The 23481-nt window shown below is 40.8% G+C and overlaps 1 protein-coding gene across 5 annotated transcripts in view; it reads left to right on the forward strand.

Moving 5' to 3' along the window:
* The window catches only part of ZNF521 (zinc finger protein 521), a 312240-nt gene that overhangs the window by 262500 nt on the left and 26259 nt on the right, over positions 1-23481 (forward strand). For all 5 annotated transcript variants that reach the window (XM_005224070.5, XM_015460072.3, NM_001105419.1 and 2 more), the window contains 2 exon segments: positions 17452-17583; positions 20052-20167. In XM_005224070.5, the coding sequence (XP_005224127.1) occupies positions 17452-17583; positions 20052-20167 (248 nt within the window).

The following is a 23481-nucleotide window of genomic DNA, read 5'->3' on the forward strand; positions in this document are numbered from 1 at the left end:
GGTATTTTCCAAATCAACGCAGTAAGTTATATTTAACAGTCTGTGTGAAAATCTCCACATGCAAGAGAGAAAACAGCCTTGTAACTGCTACCATTTGTTGGGAAACAAAGGATTCTGCCTTGCTTCACACAATTTGAAAATAGTGACTTTTGGTTTTTTAAAGCAGATTTAGTTAATAAAATGAATCATATCCATAATTCCTTCACAAATTAGTCAGATTTTTGAATGCCAAGTTTTGAATTCTGTCTTGATAAATTCAAAAATAATAGGCTAAAAAACAAAAAAAAAAGTGTCTTATGTTTGGCCTCAAACTTTCAAAGGGCACTGAAATAAACCATTCAGATCATCAGAAAGGTCCCTGATGAAAGTACATGTTCCTAATTTTTTCTCCCTTGGTGAATCACTGCCTTAATTAAATACATTATCAACACAATCTGCTGAGTGGTCTCCCATCTTCCTGAACATAGGGACCCAGTAATCTAAGTATCATAGATGATTAAAACCTTGGTTCCACGTTGAAATGTAATCGTTTTCTTCCCTTAATCTGGAGCCTAGACCCAGATCCGAGCCCAGTCCTCCCAGCTTACCCATATGACTTTGAGGTAGACTCTTCCTAGGCTTTGGGTTAACATGGACCAGTCTGTTTTACTAGACAGATTAACTTGAGAATCGAAGTATATATACCCACATCACACATTTTGAATGTTGTAAAATGCTCTGTAAATATAATGAGTTGTTATATGTATATAATCGTCCTCAAGTACAGGTCAGTAAGAGGAAAATGTACCTTGTATTAGTATTGATAAGAGTCTCCTTCTTCTGGTGAAAGTCGCTCTGTCGCGTCTGACTCGTTGCGACCCCATGGACTATACAGTCCATGGAGTTCTCCAGGCCAGAATACTGGAATGGGTTGCTTTTCCCTTTTCCAGGGGTTCTTCCCAACCCAGGGATTGACCCCAGGTCTCCTGCATTGCAGGTGGATTCTTTATCAGCTGAGCCATCAGGGAAGCCCTCCTTCTTCTGGGGGTGTCCAAAAAAGGTGAGGGCTGGGGGAGCTGGGTTTGAATTGTGCAGACACTTCGTTCAGCTTCTTGCACTTAAAAGTCATGTTGGCCTGAGCACAAAGTATGATCAGCAGCAGATGAGGTAATATGTAGACCTAATCGGGTGAGTTAAGGCCACAGTGACTACTTTGATTTGGAATTTTCCTGCTGTTATCATTTTAAAGCAGACTTTCTAATATTCATTTCAAAAGAGAGGTGCTCAGATTCTAGAGGCACAGATCTAAAGAGATGCACAGAATTCTCCTTTCTCATGCTGTTCCCTTTTGAAGGGGGCCCACATGCTTGTGGGTGCATTAGGTGGAGTAAGAAGGCTCAGAATGGACTCGTCTGGCCGACATGCTATCTACAGCTTCCCCATCGATCACGTGCTCACTCATAAGAGTAATGGGATAGTCTTAGTTACATCTAATTCTCTGAGGTTTTATTTTATTTTTAACGTTTTGGAATATTTAATGAAGGATGCTTGTTTTCCCATTCTGGGGAAGAATATTTATTTTGTTAACTGGGCATTTTTCTCTAAATGTTTAAGTATCTATGCATGGTCAGCTATCTTGATGGGTTGAAAAATGCAAAAATAGTGACCGCACTTTATTCGCTTCTGCACATTCACAAAAGATTAATCTATTATTTACCTACTCTCATTTTAATTTTGGAACTGTCTTCCCTCCAATATTCAGACAAAGGAGGACTTTGTTCATTGCTGATTCATATCAGACTGTTCGCCTCTATCTTACCCAACAGTTACTCTTCTATAAAATGATACACTGTATTTACTTTTCTCCAGATTCTCAAATATAAAAACCCTCATGCTAATCTCTGTCTTTAAGAAACGAAATATTGCTGTTGATTTTCAGAAGCAAAGGAAGAGAAGGAGGCCCAGATATCACCATGGGTCACCTTTTATCCTGGACTTTTGTGTTTTCCTTTACTGACAATGATATTGACAAGTGAGCTATATATGATTTGCTTTCAGAAAGGATGTTAGTTTTATAATTTTGGGTTTCAGACTTCTACGTAGATTGTTTAAGACAGCATTGTAATTCTGTGCTGACTGTATCACATCATACAGGGGGCAGAGAAGAGCTTTTAAATATATAAAATGCTTCAAGCTGTTAATAGGTATTTTAGTGACTTTTTTTCAATAGATGTCCGTTGTGTTAGGAAATTATCACCCTTCTTTATATTGACAGAGTATACAATATTTACATTTTTAGAATGGATCCTCAATTAGCTGGTTCAGGTCTTAGAAAAATTGTCATAAAGATAGAGGATTAAAAATTTATGGTGCCCAAAGCATCTTTATAATTTGGCATTATAGTCTTAGAAATATTTAATAGCTTTGCAGAAAGTAATATAAGGAATTGCTATCTGAGAAAGAGCTGTCGTTAATTATTATGTCTCATTCTTCATTTAACAGAGACTCTTATTAACTAATCCATGGTTTTTGTTAGATCCATTTCATAGTCTTTAGCTTTGGTTTTTGACCTAGCAAAACACCTAGGAATATCTGCTTCTTCACTGTACTTCCAAGCTGAGTAGAAATAAGGCAATGTATAGAACAGTCTTATGGACTCTGTGGGAGAGGGAGAGGGTGGGAAGATTTGGGAGAATGGCATTGAAACATGTAAAATATCATGTATGAAACGAGATGCCAGTCCAGGTTCGATGCACGATACTGGATGCTTGGGGCTAGTGCACTGGGACGACCCAGAGGGATGGTATGGGGAGGGAGGAGGGAGGAGGGTTCAGGATGGGGAACACATGTATACCTGTGGTGGATTCATTTTGATATTTGGCAAAACTAATACAATTATGTAAAGTTTAAAAATAAAATAAAATTAAAAAAAAAGAAATTTAAAATTAAAAAAAAATAAATAAAACTAAAAAAAAAAAGAAAAGAAATTTTTGTTACAACATGAATCCTCCATCTTTCTTCCTTCTTTCCTTCCTTCCTCTCCCCGCCCCACCCCATTCCCTCTCTTCCTACTTTTTTCCCATCTCAGTAGATAGTAACTCTCACTACTGCTGCTCTTGACTGATAGGAAACAGACAGAAGGAACTAGGAATGAGCATGATTCATTGGTACCCCGGTAACATCTTGGCTTCAGCATATAGTGTCTAGATGTGCTGGTGTATCCAGACCGATGCCCAAGAAAGAAATGTAGGCGAGGAACATAGTGAGCTCTTATTTTTCCGTGCGGAAGCACGACATTGCCTTTTTTATTAATAGTAAGCCACGCACTTAAGATATGCATGGAGTCCCATTTTCTTCCCAGATTTTCCATTTAGTACTGTATCAGGGAACGACTCAGGCACTTGAAGAAGTATAATTAGCTACAGGCAGGATGGAACTAAGGAGTCAGTCTTTGTTTCTGAATAATGATAATTCTGTAAAGTCTCAAGCCCAGGCTCCAAGGGTTTCAGGAGACAGTTTAAGCAAATCAATGGGCGATGGCCATTGGGAGGAAGCATCTGCATTTGGCCATGGATGCCTTCAGCGCTGTAAGTTGTGTAATCATGGATGTTCCTTCCAGATTGACAGCTCAGCCCAACGTGCTTTACCAAGGATGCTGTTCCTAGCACTTCTGCAGAATTGTGAGATATGGGAAATTTAATTTTCCGCTACCAACAGGCACTGCAAGCCAGCTAAGGCTCTGCTTTCCAGAGGGAAGAGGGGTGCGGTCACAAGGGCTGCTGCTGCTAAGTCGCTTCAGTCGTGTCCAACTCTGTGCAACCCCATAGACGGCAGCCCACCAGGCTCCCCTGTCCCTGGCATTCTCCAGGCAAGAACACAGGAGTGGGTTGCCATTTCCTACTCCAATGCAGCAGACCCTTAATCATAGGTAGGTAGTTTGATTAGGAAATCAGGGATGATGTGGACTGGAATAAATTCAGGCTTTTTCTTATCAGGGAGCAAAGGAGGACCAGGTGGCCTGGAAGTATAAATAATTCTTTGCACATAAGTAAGAGACCTAGAGAGACAATAACTTTTGCTTTGCATAATTGATACTGAAATTGTTGTACTTAAGAGGGAAGAAACTTAAATGAGGGTTTGACAGGCCAGTGTAGTTTTATGGACATGGCCTTACGCCCCACCTTTCAATGAAAGTGATCACTATGCCTTTAAGAGTAACTTTAACCCCCTTCTCCTCACACTATAAATAATCGAAATATTTATATTCCCGAATGAGGAAGCTGCCAGTATAATGAGTGAATGAATGATATACATAGGCAAACTTGGGGATGTGTACCAGTGCACACCCAGCGACTTTTAAATCTGAGCTTAAAGAACCCAAAGAACATAATATTGGAATCAGGAACTCTGGATTCTGGTTGGCCATGACCAAAATGCTTTGCCTGGGTGAACATGTTAATTAATATCTCTAGTCTCAACTTTCTCATCTTTTCAACAAGCCCGTTGTCTCCAAAGCCCCTTCTAACCTCTAGCAAACAGTCCACATTTAGCCAAATAAATACATTCGCCCAGGGCTTCCCAGTTAGTGCTAGTGGTAAAGAACCCGCCTGCCAGTGCAGAAGTCGTAAGAGATGTGGGTTTGATCCCTGGGTCGGGAAGATCCCCTGGAGAAGGGAATGGCAACCCACTCCAGTATTCTTGCCTGGACAATCCCTTGGACAGAGGAGCCTGGTGGGCTACAGTCCATGGGGTCGCAAAGACTCAGACATAAGTGAAGCAGCTTAGCGTACACATATACATTCACTCGGTCCTTCTGCCTACACATCCCTAGTCTATTACTTCTTGATTTTACATGAAAAAAAAAAAAAAAAAGTAATGTTCTGGGATCTCTGAAAACCCATGAGTCAACAAATACAGTTTGGGGAGGTATTTATTAGAATATTTCTTAGGAAAAGCAGAACGCCAAACTGGGGTCAGCCAGCTCTCCCATGCCTTCACAATCATGTTTCCATATCACTTTTCTGATTTCTGTGAGCATGGGGAGTATTATTTGCTTTTGGAGGGATCTTAATCACCTTACAGTAGTTTTATGCCATCCACTATTTTTCTTCAAGCATGAAAAGCTTTATCTAAAACAGAGCATCGAAGAAGAAACTGTACATAGATTCACACCCTGTACATTTATTTTTTTTAAGCGTGTTGCAGTTTTTTTTTTCCTTTGCTAATATATTTTGACACCTTATAGTTGTAGCCCGCTGTTCTCTTTAATTGCTTATTGTTATTAATTATATAGTGGTAACGGAGTTGGCTGTTTGAGCCACTTGGCTGTAAAGAAATTCATTTATCATTATTGCCATTGGAGCCACAGAAGATTGCCAGCATTCTATCCAGAGATGAATGTTTTCGAGCTCACATCCAGTAGAATTTTGAACATAGGTCAAATCCTTAGGTGTTTTCTTTCTCTGCTACCCTTTGGTTCTCCTCGTCTCTGTACTGAGGACCTCCATTCTCTCTTATCTTTTGTTTGCAGTCCTGGATGTGCTGCCCTTTCGGTGAAGTTCATATATTATTTTCAGCGCTCCACTGAGTGGCCTGTCCAAATAGTTCACTTTATTTCCTCCTCATGTACCCAACTGTACGTTTTCGTTCTTCAAATTTCTTTTATAATGAGAATAACATTCCTGCCTTTACAACTTTGTTATATGCACGTTTTATTTTTTATCACTTGATCGTTGTTGATTAATGTATAGTTGATCTACTATATAATTTTTTTTAGCTGTTTGAAAAGAAAATCCATTTTTTAGAGAGCTATCATCTCATAGTAGATGATAACATAACAGTGTGTGTGCACTCAGTCAGGTCTGATTCTTTGCGACCCCATGGACTGTTACCCGCCAGGCTTCTCTGTCCAGGGGATTTTCCAGGCAAGAATACTGGAATGGATTGCGATTTCCTACAGATTTGCAAGTAAATAAACTATTTTATTTAAAATCGTTAATGCAGATTGGCCATGGGCTTAGGCCTCACCTTGCAATGAAAGTGATCACTATGCCTTTAACAGTAGCTTTAACCCCCTTCTCCTTCACTATAAATAATCAGATGTGTTTAGATTCCCAAATGAGAAAGCTGCCCACGGAATGGATGAATGAATGAATGAATGATGCGTGCAGGCAAACGTGGGCATGCTTAGTTGCACATACCCAGCTACTTCTGGTATCTGTAGGTTCTTTAAATCTGGGCTTAATTTAGAATTCATGACCCCACAGCCACGTGTGCCACAGAACAGCCAGGCCAGCGAGCTCCTCTGCCTTCTGGCAGCATGACATTAAATTCACACTAGTTAAGCCAACTTAAATGAAGCCTCCTTGAACCTTCCTAAATAAAACTAGTGGCCTTAATTACAATTGGGCAATTTAAAGGTTATGGAACTCTAACTAGTAGTACAGTATATCACTTTAATAATGCACAGGAAAATTTCTCTAAGGGGTGGCATCGTCTGATTAGAAGAATTCAGGTTTCACAGCACATTTCCAACAAACTGTTTTTAGAACTCTTATTGCGTTTATGGCGCCATTATCTTTTTTTTTTAATTTTTCAAGGCCGAGTTTCTAAGGTCACACCAATAGAACAATAAAAATGTGAATCATTTGCAAATAACGAGCAGTACTGCAATCTTTGCATTGCCACTCCAGACTTCCTTAGCACAGCCACAAAGTCAGAGGGGCAGGGGACATGCCTTTGGAAATCTGGGGGATTCTGGCCCCATTTAGACCCTCATGCCCCATAAGATTTGACTTAAGCTTTGGTGTTGAATCCTGTTTCTAAACACCATGGTTGAGGAATAAAGATGTCATCTTTTCCATAAGTCATCAAAAGGTATGTTTCTTGGAAAGATAATTTGCTTTGGAATTGCCTGGCTAGTTTCTTTTTCTTTTTTTTTTAATGTTTATTCAAGTATCTACTTGCATTTTCTGTCTTTATTATCTTTTTTCATGGCATTTCTATAGTTTTATTTTTATTTATTTATTTTTAGGCCATGCCATGTGGTAGATGGGAGCTTAGTTCCCTGACCAGGGATTGAACCCGTGTCCCCTGCACTGGGGGCACTGAGCCTTAACCACTGGACCACCAGGGAAGTTGCCTGGCTAGTTTCTTGTCTTAAACCTGTTGGCACTAAGAACCCCCATGCTTGTTGGAATCTGTAAAACTTACTGAAGCTAGTGAACTTCTTTCTTTGATTTGATTTGGAGATTTCTGTTTGTTTTGTTTTTAAATCATCAACAATAGCAACCTACCCCTTCTAGCAAGAAAAGACAGGTTTTCAGTGTTGGAAAGACTTTCTCCTTCAGAGAACCGGTGGCCTTATGCCAAGAAGAAGATTTTAAAAAAAGAAGCCCCTTGCCATCAACTCAGCACAGAAACACACCTGATGGGGACTGTGTCTGGGGCAGGGCTGGCCCTCCACTGTGTGGAATTCATATCGACAGTTGTACCATCTCACCTCTCCAAGACGCTTTCCCAGCAGATTTAACTTTAAAGCCAGTTACACTTAGTCCATGCTGCATGAACTGTCCTCTTTTGATTTTAACAATTTAATTTTTTTGTACAGTGCTTGAAGGTAGATATACCTGTACTTCTCTCTGTGAGTCCCAGATGTGAGGGCATTAACAGTAGGTATTTCATATCAAACGAGAAATTTCAAGCAAAGAGGGTAATAAATGCATATATCTGATTTAACCAGTGAGTTGAAAGAATAGAGCTTTGTAATATAAGAATACATAACTAGTAATAAAAATTGCTTAAAACATGAACTGTGGGGTCATGGATGTCTGCTGTAGAGATTCCTTGGTGACTTGAGACAAATAGAAGGTAATTATCCCTTCTTTCACATGGTTCTCTTTTTTGGTATTTCAGAAATATTGAATGCAGAATAGCATTTTCCTTCTTGAAATAGGGATAAGTTTGATTCATCAGTTTCCTGCCAGACATAAGTTGGCAAATACGATAGTTATTTTGTTAATGCTTTATTTGCCAGAATGTTTTAATCTTATTTCAAAAAATAATGAAGGCAAGCAACATAAGGTGAATTTGGCTAGCCTAAATGTGTCACATTGCAAAGGCTTTTAATGTATGAGGGAAAAGAGCAAACTTTTAAAACTCAATTGATTAATGAACATTGTTTTATTGTTAGTCTCTCCATTTTGTTCAAGTGAAATTAGATGTAGGAGCAGCTAAGTATATATTTGCCATAGAGTCAATAAATATTCAGTGAGTCTCAACTTTGAGCCATGCACTATTCTAGGTGTTTGGCAAGCATTAATACAAAACAGGCAGTGCCCTTGCCCTCCTGAAACTTGCCTTGTAGCATGAATTGATGAATAACCCCAAAGTTCTTGACACTCTCTTGGTACCAGGATGTCTGGGGTTGGCACCCACCTCTCTTTAATAGGAGAGGCAAGAGCTGAAATGTATTACTGAATTGAGAAATTGGGAGCACGCCATTTCCCATCATTTTGTTGTTGTTTTAGTGGCTAACTCTTTGCAACCCCCTGGACAATAGCTCCCCCAGGCTCCTTTGTCCATGGAATTTCCTAGCCAAGAATACTCGAATGGGTTGCCATTTCCTACTTCAGGGAATCTTCCCGGACCAGGGATCGAACCCCTGTCTCCTGCACTGGCAGGCGGATTCTTTACCATTGAGTCACCATTGCATGTCTAATTATTATGTGATGCAGAAGTGGATGTTTTTAGACTATCCTGTGTGCCCAGAAACTTTTCTGTCGAGGCAGAGACCAGGAAGCCTGGAGTGCTGCAGTCCATGGGGTCGCAAAGAGGGACACGACTGAGCCACTGAACTGAACTGAACTGAGAGAGCAGAAGAGCACTAATGATCCGGTGATGAAAACTTTGTAAAAGAGAAAGGGTTACTTTCAAGTGAACATAGATAAGGGGGAAATGGCCTGTTCAAATAAACCGGACCCCTTTCAGTGGAACGTGACGACATACAGTGAAGTCAAAGCTTTATATAAGTTAATAGTTTTTAAAGCAACCCTAGTTTCTAAGCAGAACTAGAGATTATATTACAGATTTAGTGGGTCTCCATCCTCATTCCCACCCCGTCTTCACTCTTGCTTTTTCAGAGCTAACAGTACTGTTACTAAGAAGCACGTGCTCTTTCTTCTTTCCTTAGTTAAGAGTGTCTTTTGTTTGGGGAGTAGGGTGAGGAGGAGCTCAAAGTGATTTTATCAGTGCCTTACCCAAAACTGATGTTTGTCTTCTGTTTTTTAATAAAAACATTTCAGCCCCAAACCTTTGCCTTTAAAGCTACCTGCTGCCACTGTGTAACACACACTCTGGGCCTTCAGCTACGGGGCCCACGTTTAGATTAGAAAAGTAAAGGAAGGGATGCAGACCTGGAGGTAAAATCGGGTCGGAAAGGTATGTTTAGTCTGTGTGCTTTGCCCTGATCCCACACTTGAGCCACAGTGTCGCTGCCGAGTCCCCGCAGCCGAAGGGAAGCCACCTTTTATAGTGTGTTGTTTGTTTTATTGTGTATTGTTGGAACAGCATTCCAGGGTTTTCTCCTACATGAGAATATTCTAATAACTGCTACCCACCACCGATAATAATAGCCAAGGAATTGGACGATATTGCCTCTCAGAGCATCTGAAATCCCACTGCCTACCTCTCCCATCCCAACCCACCTGGACCTCCTGCTAGTTTCCAAGCTGCTGATGTTTATGGGGCTCGAGGCAGCCCCTGGGCTCTTTAAAATCTGCTGGGTACAATGCAGCCGACCCCAGTTGAATCATTTCCTGCTCCAGCCCTGCTGATAATGAGAAGTTCAAGACAGGAAATAACAGTGTCAGTATCAGTGGCTTTGCTTATAAAGTCCAAAGGCATCACAGCCTTAGACTGTTGGCCAAAAGCAGGTAGTAACTGAGTTCAGTGCAGGCCTGTACTTTGTAGGTGTCCTTGAAATAAGACTCTAGCTGAGGGACTTCCCTAGCAGTCCAGTGGTTAAGACTCCACATTCCCAACGCAGGGAGCACCAGTTCGATCCCTGGGCGAGGAATTAAGATCCCTCATGCTGCACAGCATAGCCAAAATAAATAAAGACACATGATCTTGGGGAAAAATGATTCTCACTGAGACACAAGGGATGTTTATCATTTTGCTTTTCTTGATGTACTTAAGGGTTAGGTATTTTGTGTATGGATAGTCAAAGCCGAGGTACCCGATTACTCAATTACCCCGATTACTCAAATAACTCAATTACTCTCAGGATTCCCAGTGCCCTTCCTGTCTTAATGGGAGTCACTTGTTTGTATCGCATATTCCTCTCTTGTGTGGCATAGAAATACAAGCCAGACATTCTCATACTACCATTGAGAAAAATCCAAGAAAATGCAGTGACAGTCTTCAGGCAACATTCATTTTCATGTCGAATTGCTCAGAAGAATAGGGTAGAACTTTTTAACTAGGGTAAGGCAAGTGTTAAGAGTTAGTTGCTCAGTCGTGTCCAACTCTTTCGACTCCATGGACTGTAGCCCACCAGGCTCTCCTGTCCATGGGATTTCCCAGGCAAAAATGCTGGAGTGGGTTGCCATGCCCTTCTTCAGGGGACCTTCCCAACCCAGAGACAGGACCTGGGTCACCTGCATTGCAGGCAGATTCTTTATCATCTGAGCCACCAGGGAAGCCCAGGGTAAAGAAAGGGTTCATATTATATTCAGTACTCTCAAATGCTGCCTTACTTTGGGGCGTGATGACGGATCTCCTGGCCAACTTTGAGGACTGAGTAATATTCCCCATTGCCAGATTAGCACTCAGTGTGTTTGTGTTACTGTTGTGAAATATGTACTGTATATAACACAACAAATTACAGTGGCCTGAGCACTGTGGGCCTAGAAATATGTGATGGCTGTGTACATGGCAAATTACAGTACAGTCAGCCTATTTTTCTACTCCTGGTTCCTAGGGTGAGCCAGCGTAGCCAAGGGGTGAGTTTTGTCATGTGTGGCTTTTCTTTGTTACTCCTCAGACCCCTAGCTTATAAATGTGTGCTTGGAAATTAACTCAGGGAAGAGGAGAAGCCAAAGTATAAGTGTTGGGGGTTGGGAATTGGTTTAGGGCAGAGTTTTCTTGGATTTAAAAATATAGAGGAGGATGTGGTGGTATACACAGTCGAACTGGAAAAATTGCAACTGCAGGGCATTTGATTCCTCTGTTTGGATTCCAAGGGCAGAGTTTACTCTCACTCAGATCAGAGCTTTTCAAGGATGGCCCCATGCCACGTGATGAGGTACCAGGAGGGGTTTCTCGCTTTGGACTTTAGCCTGTAGATTTATGCGGTGCAAGAGGCTGGAGGACCCTTCTGGCCAGTCTCCAGGGTAAACGGGAGGAGTTCTACTTATAAACCGTTACAAATTGGTCCTCAGTAATGGCTGCAGTGTTGATCAGACGATATTAGGGGTCCCCCAGTGATTCCTGGGATAACAGCTGCATGTAAGTCAACCACTGAACATTTGCTTGTAGCTGCTCTAGATTTTTGTTTTTATTGAAGGAAAAGGAGTGTAAACATGGGACACACAGTCTGGAGGCTGCTTAAAGGGCTTCTCTTGTTGAAAGCTTGTATTGAAATGTCAGTGTCTTGTGTTCCGCTAACAATTGCCGTGTTGGAGCCTATAACCTGGGTTGTGCTTGAATGGTAGCTCTTATTTTTTTCTGTTACAAAACTGGCTGATTAATAGTTGTGTTTGTCCAGGTTTTATAAATTGGAGAGAGAGAAATTATCATTCCCCTTTGAACTGGCCTTAGAGGAACAGATTTTGTTCTTGGGGCACATGATTATAGTAAATGATTATCACATTCCCTAGTAAAGGCAATGAGGTTGCATTGCAATTATGTATTCAGATTCTTTCCTTTGCAACATTTAATACTGGAGTAAATATTTACATTAGCATCAGTCTCTTCTATGTAGACTTGATTCCTGTTTACATTTATGTTCACATTTAAATGGAGATTAACAAATGGAAATAATTATTTTAGCTGAACTTTATATACATGTGAAATGATTTCTCAGTTATACCCAAACCATCTTTGATCATGCTTTAAAGCAGTTGACCAGGACAGGAAGTTGCTGGCTGCCAACACGTTCTCAGTGGTAAGACCTTCACGCTTGCCTTTTCTAACATCAGATCCACAGTACTGGTGGCATGCATGCTCCCTTGCACTGGGATACGAGAAAGGGGTGTTTTCTATTTGTTCTGAAAAGGTATGGGTTTGTATTGAAAGCTCCATATTCTTTTCATTCAGTTGATAATATGCATAGTGATGTTTCTCTCTCTCTTTACATGTGCTTATTTGTGCTTTCACGTATATTTGGTTGGAATACTTCTCAGTCTAATGTTCAGAATTGGACTTTTTCTATACTTCATAATATCGCTCATTTTCTTTTTGGCATTTAAAATTTCAGAGTTGTAATCAATCTTTATTAGTAAGGTGTAGAAGAGATTGGGCTTCCCAGGTGGTGCTAGTGGTAAAGAACCAACTTGCCAATGCACCAGACATAAGAGACGTGGGTTCAATCCCTGAGTTGGGAAGATCCCCTGGAGGAGGGCATGGCAACCTACTCCAGTATTTTTGCCTGGAGAATCCCATGGACAGAGGAGCTTGGTAGACTACGGTCCATAGCAAAGAATCAGACACCACTGAAGCGACATAGCACGCGCATAGAAAAGATAGTGTTTTTATTCTTTAATTTTCAAAGTAACCTGTAAAGGTAAATTATGCTTATTATAGAAAATCTGAAGACTATAGATAAGCAAAAAAAAAAGAGGAAGAAAAATTCTGACATTTCTTCCATAGATGCCCCCTATCACTCTTAATAAAAATATAGGGCTGCTCTAGCCTATTATGTTCTTAATGGAATATTGTAATGGTTATTAAATCAGCTGACTCAGAATCTCTTTTTAATAAATGAGTCAGACTGGATTATCCAATTACTGTCAGCTGCTACCTTTCCCGAGAGCAGAAATGGTTACCCCAATCGAATTTTTTAAGCTTTTGTCATCTTTAGGAAACAAGGTGAGTGTCTAAGACTTAAATTGACCCGAAGTTGGAGGTGTTGATGGCGGCCCCTCATGAGCATGGACTTTTAAGGGAAACCATGGTTACCCGGTACCGTTCTTAAGGACCTACCACACAGGAAGAAGGAAGGAGGGAAGCTCCGTTTTGAAAGGAAACAGAGCTTAGCTCAGCTTGATCCCCCAGGACTAAGAGTGTTTTCGAAATTCTTTGAAAACTGCCCTTAGCCACACTATGCACATGCAGAATGACGGCAGAGTTCGACAGAGACTAAGTATAAACTTTTGAAATTCTTATTATAAATAAGTTTAATTAGTTGCCCATTACCCTCTCTCCCCCTACTTCAGTTTTTAAAAGTACAGAATGAATTATGTTAACCAGTTATGAAAATGTTTTGGGTTCCCCTCTCTTTCTCTCATTCATCATCGTTGGACCCTGTGATGATAAGTAAGTCTGAACATGGGGATGAGCAGAGACATTAACAACAGCAGGATAAATGGGTGGGCATGTCTGATGTCTAAATCGGAGCATCCTGGCTTCTGCTTGTCATTTGCTGTGTAATCATTCAGATATATTTTCTCTCCTACTCAAATAACTAGGACAAGTTATTTGTTGGAAAAGACCTCTAGGTAACTTCGAAATAAAAGGCAGATAGAACTTCCAACATTTTTTTAATATTATAATGTGCTTTTAAACTATAAAGAGTTCTGAAAATGCTGGATGCTGTTGTCATTATCATTGCTATAAGTGCCCTCTCAAAGCATGAAATTCATGAAAAAGAAATCTACACTAATAATGCATGAATACTTTATGAGCATGTCACATTTTTGTGAATTCACTGGACTCAATTTTTTTTTATTTTATTTTTAAACTTTACATAATTGTATTAGTTTTGCCAAATATCAAAATGAATCCGCCACAGGTATACATGTGTTCCCCATCCTGAACCCTCCTCCCTCCTCCCTCCCCATACCCTCCCTCTGGGTCGTCCCAGTGCACTAGCCCCGAGCATCCAGTATCGTGCATCGAACCTGGACTGGCATCTCGTTTCATACATGATATTTTACATGTTTCAATGCCATTCTCCCTGGACTCAATTTTGAGTATTTAACATTTTGTGACTGAACTTCTCTGTTCTTAGAATGGGAAATAAATAAAAATTGATGAGGACATTTTCCTTATACTATCTTATTTATTTTTCCTTATATTATTTTGCTAAACAAAATATTCCTAGTCCTGAAAGATAACATCACATTGAAGATCACCCTCACTTGCATAATTGACATTATGTTCATGTAACAGTCAATCGCTCAGAGAAGACAGCAGCACCCCACTCCAGTACGCTTGCCTGGAAAATCCCATGGACGGAGGAGCCTGGTAGGCTGCAGTCCACGGGGTCGCGAAGAGTCGGACACGAATGAACTACTTCACTTTCACTTTTCACTTTCATGCATTGGAGAAGGAAATGGCAACCCACTCCAATGTTCTTGCCTGGAGAATCCCAGGGATGGGGGAGCCTGGTGGGCTGCCCTCTCTGGGGTCGCACAGAGTTGGACACGACTGAAGCAACTTAGCAGCAGCAGCAACAACAGTCAGTCATTATTCCCAAGAAAATTAATCAGGCCTACATACATGTGCATGCGTGCTAAGTCCCTTCAGTCGTGTCTGACTCTTTGCAACCCCATGGACTGTAGCCCCCAGGCTCCTCTGTCCATGGGATTCTCCAGGCAAAAATACTGGAGTGGGTTGCCACTTCCTTCTCCAGGGCATCTTCCCGACCCAGGGGTCAAACCCTCTTCTCCTCTGTCTGCTGCAGTGGCAGGCACCCTCTTCTCCTCTGTCTGCTGCGGTGGCAGGCACCCTCTTCTCCTCTGTCTGCTGCGGTGGCAGGCACCCTCTTCTCCTCTGTCTGCTGCGGTGGCAGGCACCCTCTTCTCCTCTATCTGCTGCGGTGGCAGGCACCCTCTTCTCCTCTGTCTGCTGCGGTGGCAGGCACCCTCTTCTCCTCTGTCTGCTGCGGTGGCAGGCACCCTCTTCTCCTCTGTCTGCTGCGGTGGCAGGCACCCTCTTCTCTGTCTGCTGCGGTGGCAGGCACCCTCTTCTCCTCTGTCTGCTGCGGTGGTAGGCACCCTCTTCTCTGTCTGCTGCGGTGGCAGGCAGTTTCTTTATCACTTGCACCGCCTGAGAAGCCCAGGCCTATGTATTTTCCTCAACAAATGTTGCAAGTTCAAGAATTCTGGAACAAATGTGTACACCTCCTCAGACTCACAGACCACAGCTTGGTCCTTGTGCAAAACACATAACTTAAGGATGAAATTAGAACTCTTAGTTACTGTCTTACCATCACAAGAAAGGTATACAGCGTTGAGGAAATAGAAAACATTTAAATTTGGCAAGCATTTCTGACGATTAACTTACTGACCCAATTCTCTACCATAAACAGTGGTTCTTATATTACTAAATATCCAAAATTTACAAAAATTTTGGTGCCTTTAGCATTTTCAAAAAGAGAGAGAGAAGGGAACAGATGAAAAACCCTTGATCTTATATAATCCCTAAAGCTTTTTGTATAACCCCTTGTCATGTCAAGTATGCACAATTAAACTCCTTCTTACATAATTATAATCAAGGAATTTACTGTGCCACCCAAATACAGAGTAGGTTTTTATCTCCTGTGAAATGTAGACAGTACTGGGTGGCTTAATTAGTGCTTTGCTTCTCTTTTTACAAATTCCAATCCTCTGCTTCTAAAGACTCATACTTGTGTGAGAAGAAAGATTAGGAATACAAATAGAGTGATTTTACTCCTAGTTAGCTAATAATAATTCACTTTGTAATTGAGCCTTTATGTTGCCAGTGATACCAACTGGTGAAGGATTTCTGCATGGCTCTTGTGTTGACTCAAAGGAAGCAACTTTGGAGTGTAGACTCATTACCCCTGCGGTGGGAATGTATTTTTCGTTCCCTTGACCTAGACTGTCTGACACAGATATTCCTTAGTAGCATTTCTAATCACTGCAAATAAGAGAAGATAAAAGTATAACTTGATACCATTTCAGGTTAAACTGAAGCCGCTTAGCCCTTACTTTTCTTGATGAGAGTCTTGGGAGTAATTGGTTTCTGACATAGTATATCTGCTAAAATCATGGACCATGAGGTCAGGCTGCCTGGGTTTAAGTTCTGGTTCCACCAAGAACTGGTCCTATGACTCAGAGCAAAGTCAATTCAACTCTGAGCATCATTTTTCTCATCTCTAAAAGGGGAATAAGAGTAGTTGTTGTTAAACTCAGTGAATTCAGTCTTAGAACAGTAGTGTCTGGAACACAGTAGGCACTGAAGCGATGGGTTGTTTATTCTCATGCTACTGGTTTTCATTCCTTATAACTGAAAATTGAAACAAGTTAGAATAATCCTTAAATGCATAATTTCATAAACATTTTGATGAAAAAACATACAAATGATGTTTTATATTTACAACACAGACTTTTCATTTTATATAATAATTGTTATTACATTAAAATATTTTTCTACCATTTTGTTTCTAAGCTATCAAAGAATACTCCAGGACTAGTCAAAAGTGAGCCTGGAGCTCATCAAAGTGCCTTTGAAGAAGTACAGGCAAAGTCTAGATCTGGGGGGTAAAATTGAGACTGTCTTACAAAATGAAGGGAACAGTACACTCAGAATATATGGAGGATAGGAGTGCCATTCAGGAAAATAACACTTATAAAATACTGTGAGCATTAATAATATTTCAAAATTGCCAGAAAATCTTAGAAGTAGAAAAATCTGTGTCAATGGGAAAACGACTAAAAAAAAGTATGGTTAGTAACAGAAAGCTCTAGAACCTTCTTGATAAACCAGAAGATAAGCCTGGGGAAGTAGTTCATTCTTCTATGGGCCCTTTGTTTTAGAACTTTGGAAATACACAGCCTATAAAATCTTGATTGGAGAAGGAAATGGCAACCCACTCCAGTATAGTATTCTTGCCTGGAAAATCCCCATGGACAGAGAAGCCCGGTGGGCTACAGTCCATGGGTCGCAAAGAGTCAGACACGACTGAGCAACTGAACATACATAAAATCTTACTAGTTAGAGGAAAGGAGATGCCTCATTACTGACTTAGCAATTATACTTTCAAAGCTTGACACACACCGCCGTAAGATAAAACCTGCCTTGTGACTATCATTCGATTTTAAATTCCAGAAATGTTTTCAATTGATATAAACTCATAAATAATGTGAAATTAACCAGAACCCATATATACTACTAATCATTGATTTTTGGTGGAAAGAGTTTAATGTACAGAGTTATAGGTAACTCACTAGCCTGTCAAAGATGTGATGGGTGTCAACTTTTCTGCTCACATGCTTTCCTTGACAGATGAAGGGCTGAACCACGAGTGCAAACTTTGCAGCCAAACCTTTGACTCCCCTGCCAAGCTGCAGTGCCACCTGATCGAGCACAGCTTCGAAGGGATGGGCGGTACCTTCAAGTGTCCCGTCTGCTTTACAGGTAGGAAGATGATCTGGAAAACTCGGGAGAGGTTCATGGCCACATCACGTCTTTCCTATCAAGGCATACTTCCCACTGCTGTGGCCTTTTACAGATCTGACTGCGGTTCAATTTAGGGAGAAGATGTTTGATTTCTGCTGATTAGCATTATTGATTGCTGCCTACTTTAAAGGCTCAGACGGTCAGGAAGGTTAACTGTCAGGATGAACAAATGGCATTTTAAGTTCTCTCAGAAGTTTGCACTCTTCCGTTTCTAAAATGACATCCATGTTCCATTCACTTTTCTCCCCTCGACGTTAAAAGGTTAGCGAGACAAAGGGAGCTTTTTCATAGCAAGACGTGAGACTAAAAGTCAGCCGTGGTGTCAACACATGTCTGTTATTTAAACACAGAGAATTTTGTAGCATTTCCCCATATGAAATTTAAAGTCATTATTAGAACCCTCCCCCAGTTCTTTGAACTAAAAAAACAGATTAGATGAGGTCTTATGTCCTGTGAATATCAGTTTGAGCAAACTCGGAGAGATAGTGGAGGACAGAGGAGTCCGGTGGGCTGCAGTCCACAAGGTTGCAAAGAGTCAGACATGACTTAGCGACTGAACAACAATATTATGTTTACACTTTTGAGAAGAAACTTTTATGAGATGCTGTAACATTACAGTTTTCAGCAGAAGCAGCAGCAGCAAAAAAAAAAAAAAGTAAATCAGAAACTGTAATTTGAAGCCCATAGGGGTTGAAATATGATCACACACGTTTCTGCTGCTCCTATAACAGTGACAAAGTTATTTTGGAAAATCCTTTGTGATTATTTTGCCTGTGTCTTGGACTCATTGTTCAAACCCCTCAAGGCTATATGCCCTTCTTATTTGTCAGAAAAAGCAAAACAAAACAAAAATATATCCTTCTCTTAAAACCACCTTCTTGGTTTGTGGAGCAAAATTCCAAAGCATTGATTATTAACCTTCACTGCATTCAGCCTGTAGATTTCTGTCCTGTAATTAAATCAAAAGTGAAAGGCTATGTTCCAGTGAAATACTACCAGACTGTGTTGGTGGTTCTGTCTTTACCATTTGCCCGTGAGGCTCCTTCATTCAGTACTTGCATCCCATTCGGCCACTCCTTCTTTTGGAACTATTTTTTGATTCCTCCAACTTATTATTTAAAATATATATATGTGTTTTTACTATAACATAGTATTTGTCTAAAGATACAATGCATCAGGAGTCTGGCTTCTTTATAAAAGTTCATAGTAAGTCTTCCTAAGGAGGACTGGTCATAGATCTCTTCATGATTAAGACCCCTAATAAAATAGCTCCTTCATGTTATGGCTGGGAGCCTCGTAAAATGTGCTATGTTAGATGGAGATTCATTGCAAATCAGTATCAAAACCCCATTTCTTTGGGTTGATGTAGGTAAAAGACAAAAATGCATTAATCATGAATGGTCTGCTTTTCCTGCGCTGACAGACCTAAATTGTTTAGTGTATCTTGAAGTAATTTTAGAAACAAAACAAAACAAAAAAAACCTCTTCCAATATAAAGCATGTTAAGTGCAAGAAGAAATCTGATAGATGTTTAAAATAATGAGAAATATGATTAAAATGTATGACTCACAAGAACAATATTCTAATATTTTAGGTTGGCTGGCAATTAGAATAATTTTAATGATTAGAATAGAGTCAAAGTCAAATGCCAACATCTTTAATAAATCCTTTCCCTGCCTATACAGATTAATATTGTAGATGCAAACTTTTTTAGGTCACAGTACACCAGGCATCCATCAGAAGTCAGTTCTCCCAACCCAAACACTGCCTCTGGCATATACAATTTAATTATTAATAGTATGTCTCCTAGGTAAACTGTTACACAGTCTTAGGGCCTTGTTTTGTAGTCATTAAAATTGAACATGTTTATATTATTGAAACCCTTGCATTCCATGTGTAGGCTGAGTTGATCTTAAAGTATCCAAAGAGAATTTACCTGCCGTTCTGTTTCACATTTATAGACAGTGCCCCAGAGTAGCTGTGGGATATCATTTTTAGCATTAACACATTTAAATAGAGAACTGTTTGCTAGCTGTAACTTTAGGCAAATGCAATAAACTGGGTTTTGGCATCTATGATTTTGTAACCTGTGGGTTGCTGAGAAATAAGAGTCATTTCTGTTCAGACAGTGCTGTGCGTTTGACAATTTTCATTTTAAAAGATTTATGGGGAGCAGGGCCACGATAAACCTTTACTTTGGAGCTCTTTGTGTTGAAATAGGTGCTCGGTAGAGTGCATCTTAACAAAAGCCAGAGACCCAACCCCTAAGCATGTGTGACGTTGCTCTCCCCTGGACCCTGGCAGTGGTCACACCCAGAAGGCACTCCATTCAGTCCATTCCTCTGCCGCTGTTCACAGGGAGCCATCAACGGAGGGCATTTTGGAATGAAAATAACCCCCAGTTCACTCTCCTTTTATCGTTTCAGTGTTTGTTCAAGCAAACAAGTTGCAGCAGCATATTTTCTCTGCCCATGGACAAGAAGACAAGATCTACGACTGCACACAATGTCCACAGAAGTTTTTCTTCCAAACAGAGCTGCAGGTAATGTCCCCATGGGGAGGCCTGGCATTGAACGCAGTCGCTCTACTTATAGGAAACAAGGGCATTTTAAGTCTGGATTCACCGTATCACTCACCCTGGCCACCATGATGCTGTGTATGGATTGGGGCAAAGGGAAAATTAGAGGCTGGATTAACAGACACCAAAGTCATTTTGCCTCTGGCTGCTGTCAATCATAAAAAGAACTAGAACAGACCTATAATTGGACCTTCTGACCCAGTGTGATAGACTGCAGGGTCAGGTTTATTGGACTGTGGGATCATTCACCTCGTTCGTCAAGGCCCATTCTCCCAAACCCTGTTTTATTCATGTTCTGTTCCCACTGGGCTTCAAGCTGGCTGGATGTCCAGGTTATTGTTGTCCTGAGGGGCTTAAAATTGGAAGGGAGAAGGGAAGAGAGGAAAGAAGATATACTCTTGTCCAATATGTTTCTTCTGCTTAACGGGATGGAATCATTATTATTTAGTGGCAGCCTTTGGGTACAAATTTTGGTACCCAAAGATGTTAGCTTTGAATCTTGCAAAATGTGTGACCTTGTGCTTGTCAATAATGTTTCTGAACCTCGGATGTGACTGGACCTCGGATGTGAAGAAAATGATAGACAGATGTAACATTCATAGGCCTGTTGTTAGGTAAAATTAAATAAAAGCTCTGAATATGGGGTATAAACTCTAAAATAGAATAGAAATGTTTGGTCAATTTGATTATTCTTAACAATAGGCTGGTATCAGTCAGAGACCTGGATCCTAACCCAGAAATGTCACTTATTATAAGGAAAATAAATGTTTTTTTCTTCTTACTTCATCTGAGAAAAATGGGTCTAATATATATCCTCATTTTTCAGATGGAATGATATAAGAGTAATACTTTTTTTTTAATTAAATCTCATTGGTGCCTTTGGAGGAGAATGAATTAGAATCCAGTTATTTCATTATTGTGAGGATTATTATTAACCGTAAAGTTATTTAGACTGAAATAGGGTAAGGATGATGTTTTTTCCTTTGGTATCAAATTCCCTAAATAACCAGAAGAGGGTCTGATGTGGTTGACATAGTTGAGGTAGGAGTAAGGGACCCAAAGCCCCACCCACTTCTTCATCTCCCATCCCGCGCTGTGGACCCCAGGGCAGCTTTAGAGTTCCTTGGGCTGTAGGGAAGCCATATTTATGTGAATTTTGTATCAAAATAAGGAATTTATAGTTTGTTGATAACATCTCAGTTTTTATCCTATCAGTGAACACATAGCAAATAAAGACGTAAGATAAAAAATCTCTGAAAGAATGGGTGATGTCATTTAGTTATGATGAGTCAATGCACCAGACTTAAAGTTGCTATAGACTTTTCATCACTGCAAAAAAAAGAATTCTACTCCGTCATGTGTTTGTGCGTTGGATACAGAAGATAGACCAAGTTAGACTATTATTTAAAAGTACATGTCATTAAAATAACCTGCATTTCTATTGGAAAACATAATATTCTTATTGCAGTATGTATGGAAGGGTAAGTCCTTTGTGTTGATTTTAAAAGATATGGGCAGTATGCCTAATGATGCTGTTAATTAATATGTAAACTGTGAAGCAGAATTCCTAATAGTTTAAAATCAAAGTTGTAGAGATTCTGGCTTCCTGCTAGTATTCTTGGGGGAAAGTTTGGAACAAGTTCACTTTTGTAGATTCTAATGCTAACCCTAACCCTAACTGAGTGGGCTTCCCAGGTGGCTCTGCTGCTGCCGCTGCTGCTAAGTCGCTTCAGTCGTGTCCAACTCTGTGCGACCCCAGAGAGGGCAGCCCACCAGGCTCCCCCGTCCCTGGGATTCTCCAGGCAAGAACACTGGAGTGGGTTGCCATTTCCTTCTCCAGTGCAGGAAAGTGAAAAGTGAAAGTGAAGTCGCTCAGTCGTGTCCTACTCTTCATGACCCCGTGGACTGCAGCCTACCAGGCTCCTCCGTCCATGGGATTTTCCAGGCAAGAGTGCTGGAGTGGGGTGCCATTGCCTTCTCCAGTGGTAAAGAATCTGCCTGCCAAGCCAGAGATTCGAGTTTGATCCCTTGTCGGGAAGACCCCCCTGGAGAAGGAAATGGCAACCCACTTCAGTTTTCTTGCCTGGGAAATCCCATGGACAGAGGAACCTGGCGGGCTACCGTCCACGGGGTCGCAAAAGAGTGGGATATGACTTACTAACTAAACAACAACACTACTGACCTGGTGGCCACTTCAGTGTCTTTCATTAAAACAACCCCACACTCTGGCAGTGGTGACATGTGGCACATTGGCTAGCAGACAGAAGTAAGCAATTAAACACATTCTCTGGGGCTCCAGGTTTCTTTCATAGTATATTTTGGAGTTCCATGGACTGTACACTGTACAGTCTTTCCATTAGTGTATAGACCAGGGGTTCTCTACCTCTTTGATAGCAGGATGACGTGACACTTAAAAATTATTGAAGACCACAAAGCACTTTGATTTACATGGGTTACTGTATACTGAGGGCCTTCCCAAGTGGCGCTAGTGGTAAAGAATCCACCTGCCAATGCAGAGGGCGCAGGAGAAGTGGGTTCGATCCCTGGGTCAGGAAGACCCCCAGGAGTAGGAAATGGCAACCCACTCCAGTATTCTTGCCTGGAGAATTCCATGGACAGAGGAGCCTGGTGGGCTCCAGTCCATGGGGCCACAAAGGGTCCAACACGACTTAGCAACTACGCACACTCACATTATGTATTGATATTTTCCATATTAGAAATCGAGAAACATTTGAAACACAAAAATACACAAATCTGTGGTTCTATTAGCTGTCAGAGAAATTGTATGTTCACATGTCAAGTAGCCCTTAGAAAATGCCACTGTATGCTCATGAGATAACAAGAGCGTAAGGGGCCAACAGTGTTTTAATGTTATTATGAAAGTAGTCTTGACTTCACAGACTCCCCGCAAGGGTCTAGGAGACCCTCGGAGGTCCCCGAGCCACACTTTGAGAACCGCTAGTGTAGAAGACGTGGTATAGAACACAGAACTCAGTCTTTGAGTCTTTATGACCTTATGAGGTCAAACATCTCTCAAAACACCTCTGACTCATTCATTCACATTGTGATCTGAGCCAAAATAAGACTTCTTTCACAATCCGAAGCTGTACACTTACTTTTGTAACCCCACCTCAGAATCATACATATCTGGCCTTGATGCAAATACTCAGGCTCAAAATGTGTATCACTCCTTCGATAAAACAGTATTTATAGTTAATGTGTGATCATTATTACAAAGCTAGTATCCACAGTCATTGAAATATCTATGTAGATCTGTT

Source organism: Bos taurus, chromosome 24 (genome assembly GCF_002263795.3).
Source record: "Bos taurus isolate L1 Dominette 01449 registration number 42190680 breed Hereford chromosome 24, ARS-UCD2.0, whole genome shotgun sequence".
Lineage (NCBI taxonomy): Eukaryota > Metazoa > Chordata > Mammalia > Artiodactyla > Bovidae > Bos > Bos taurus.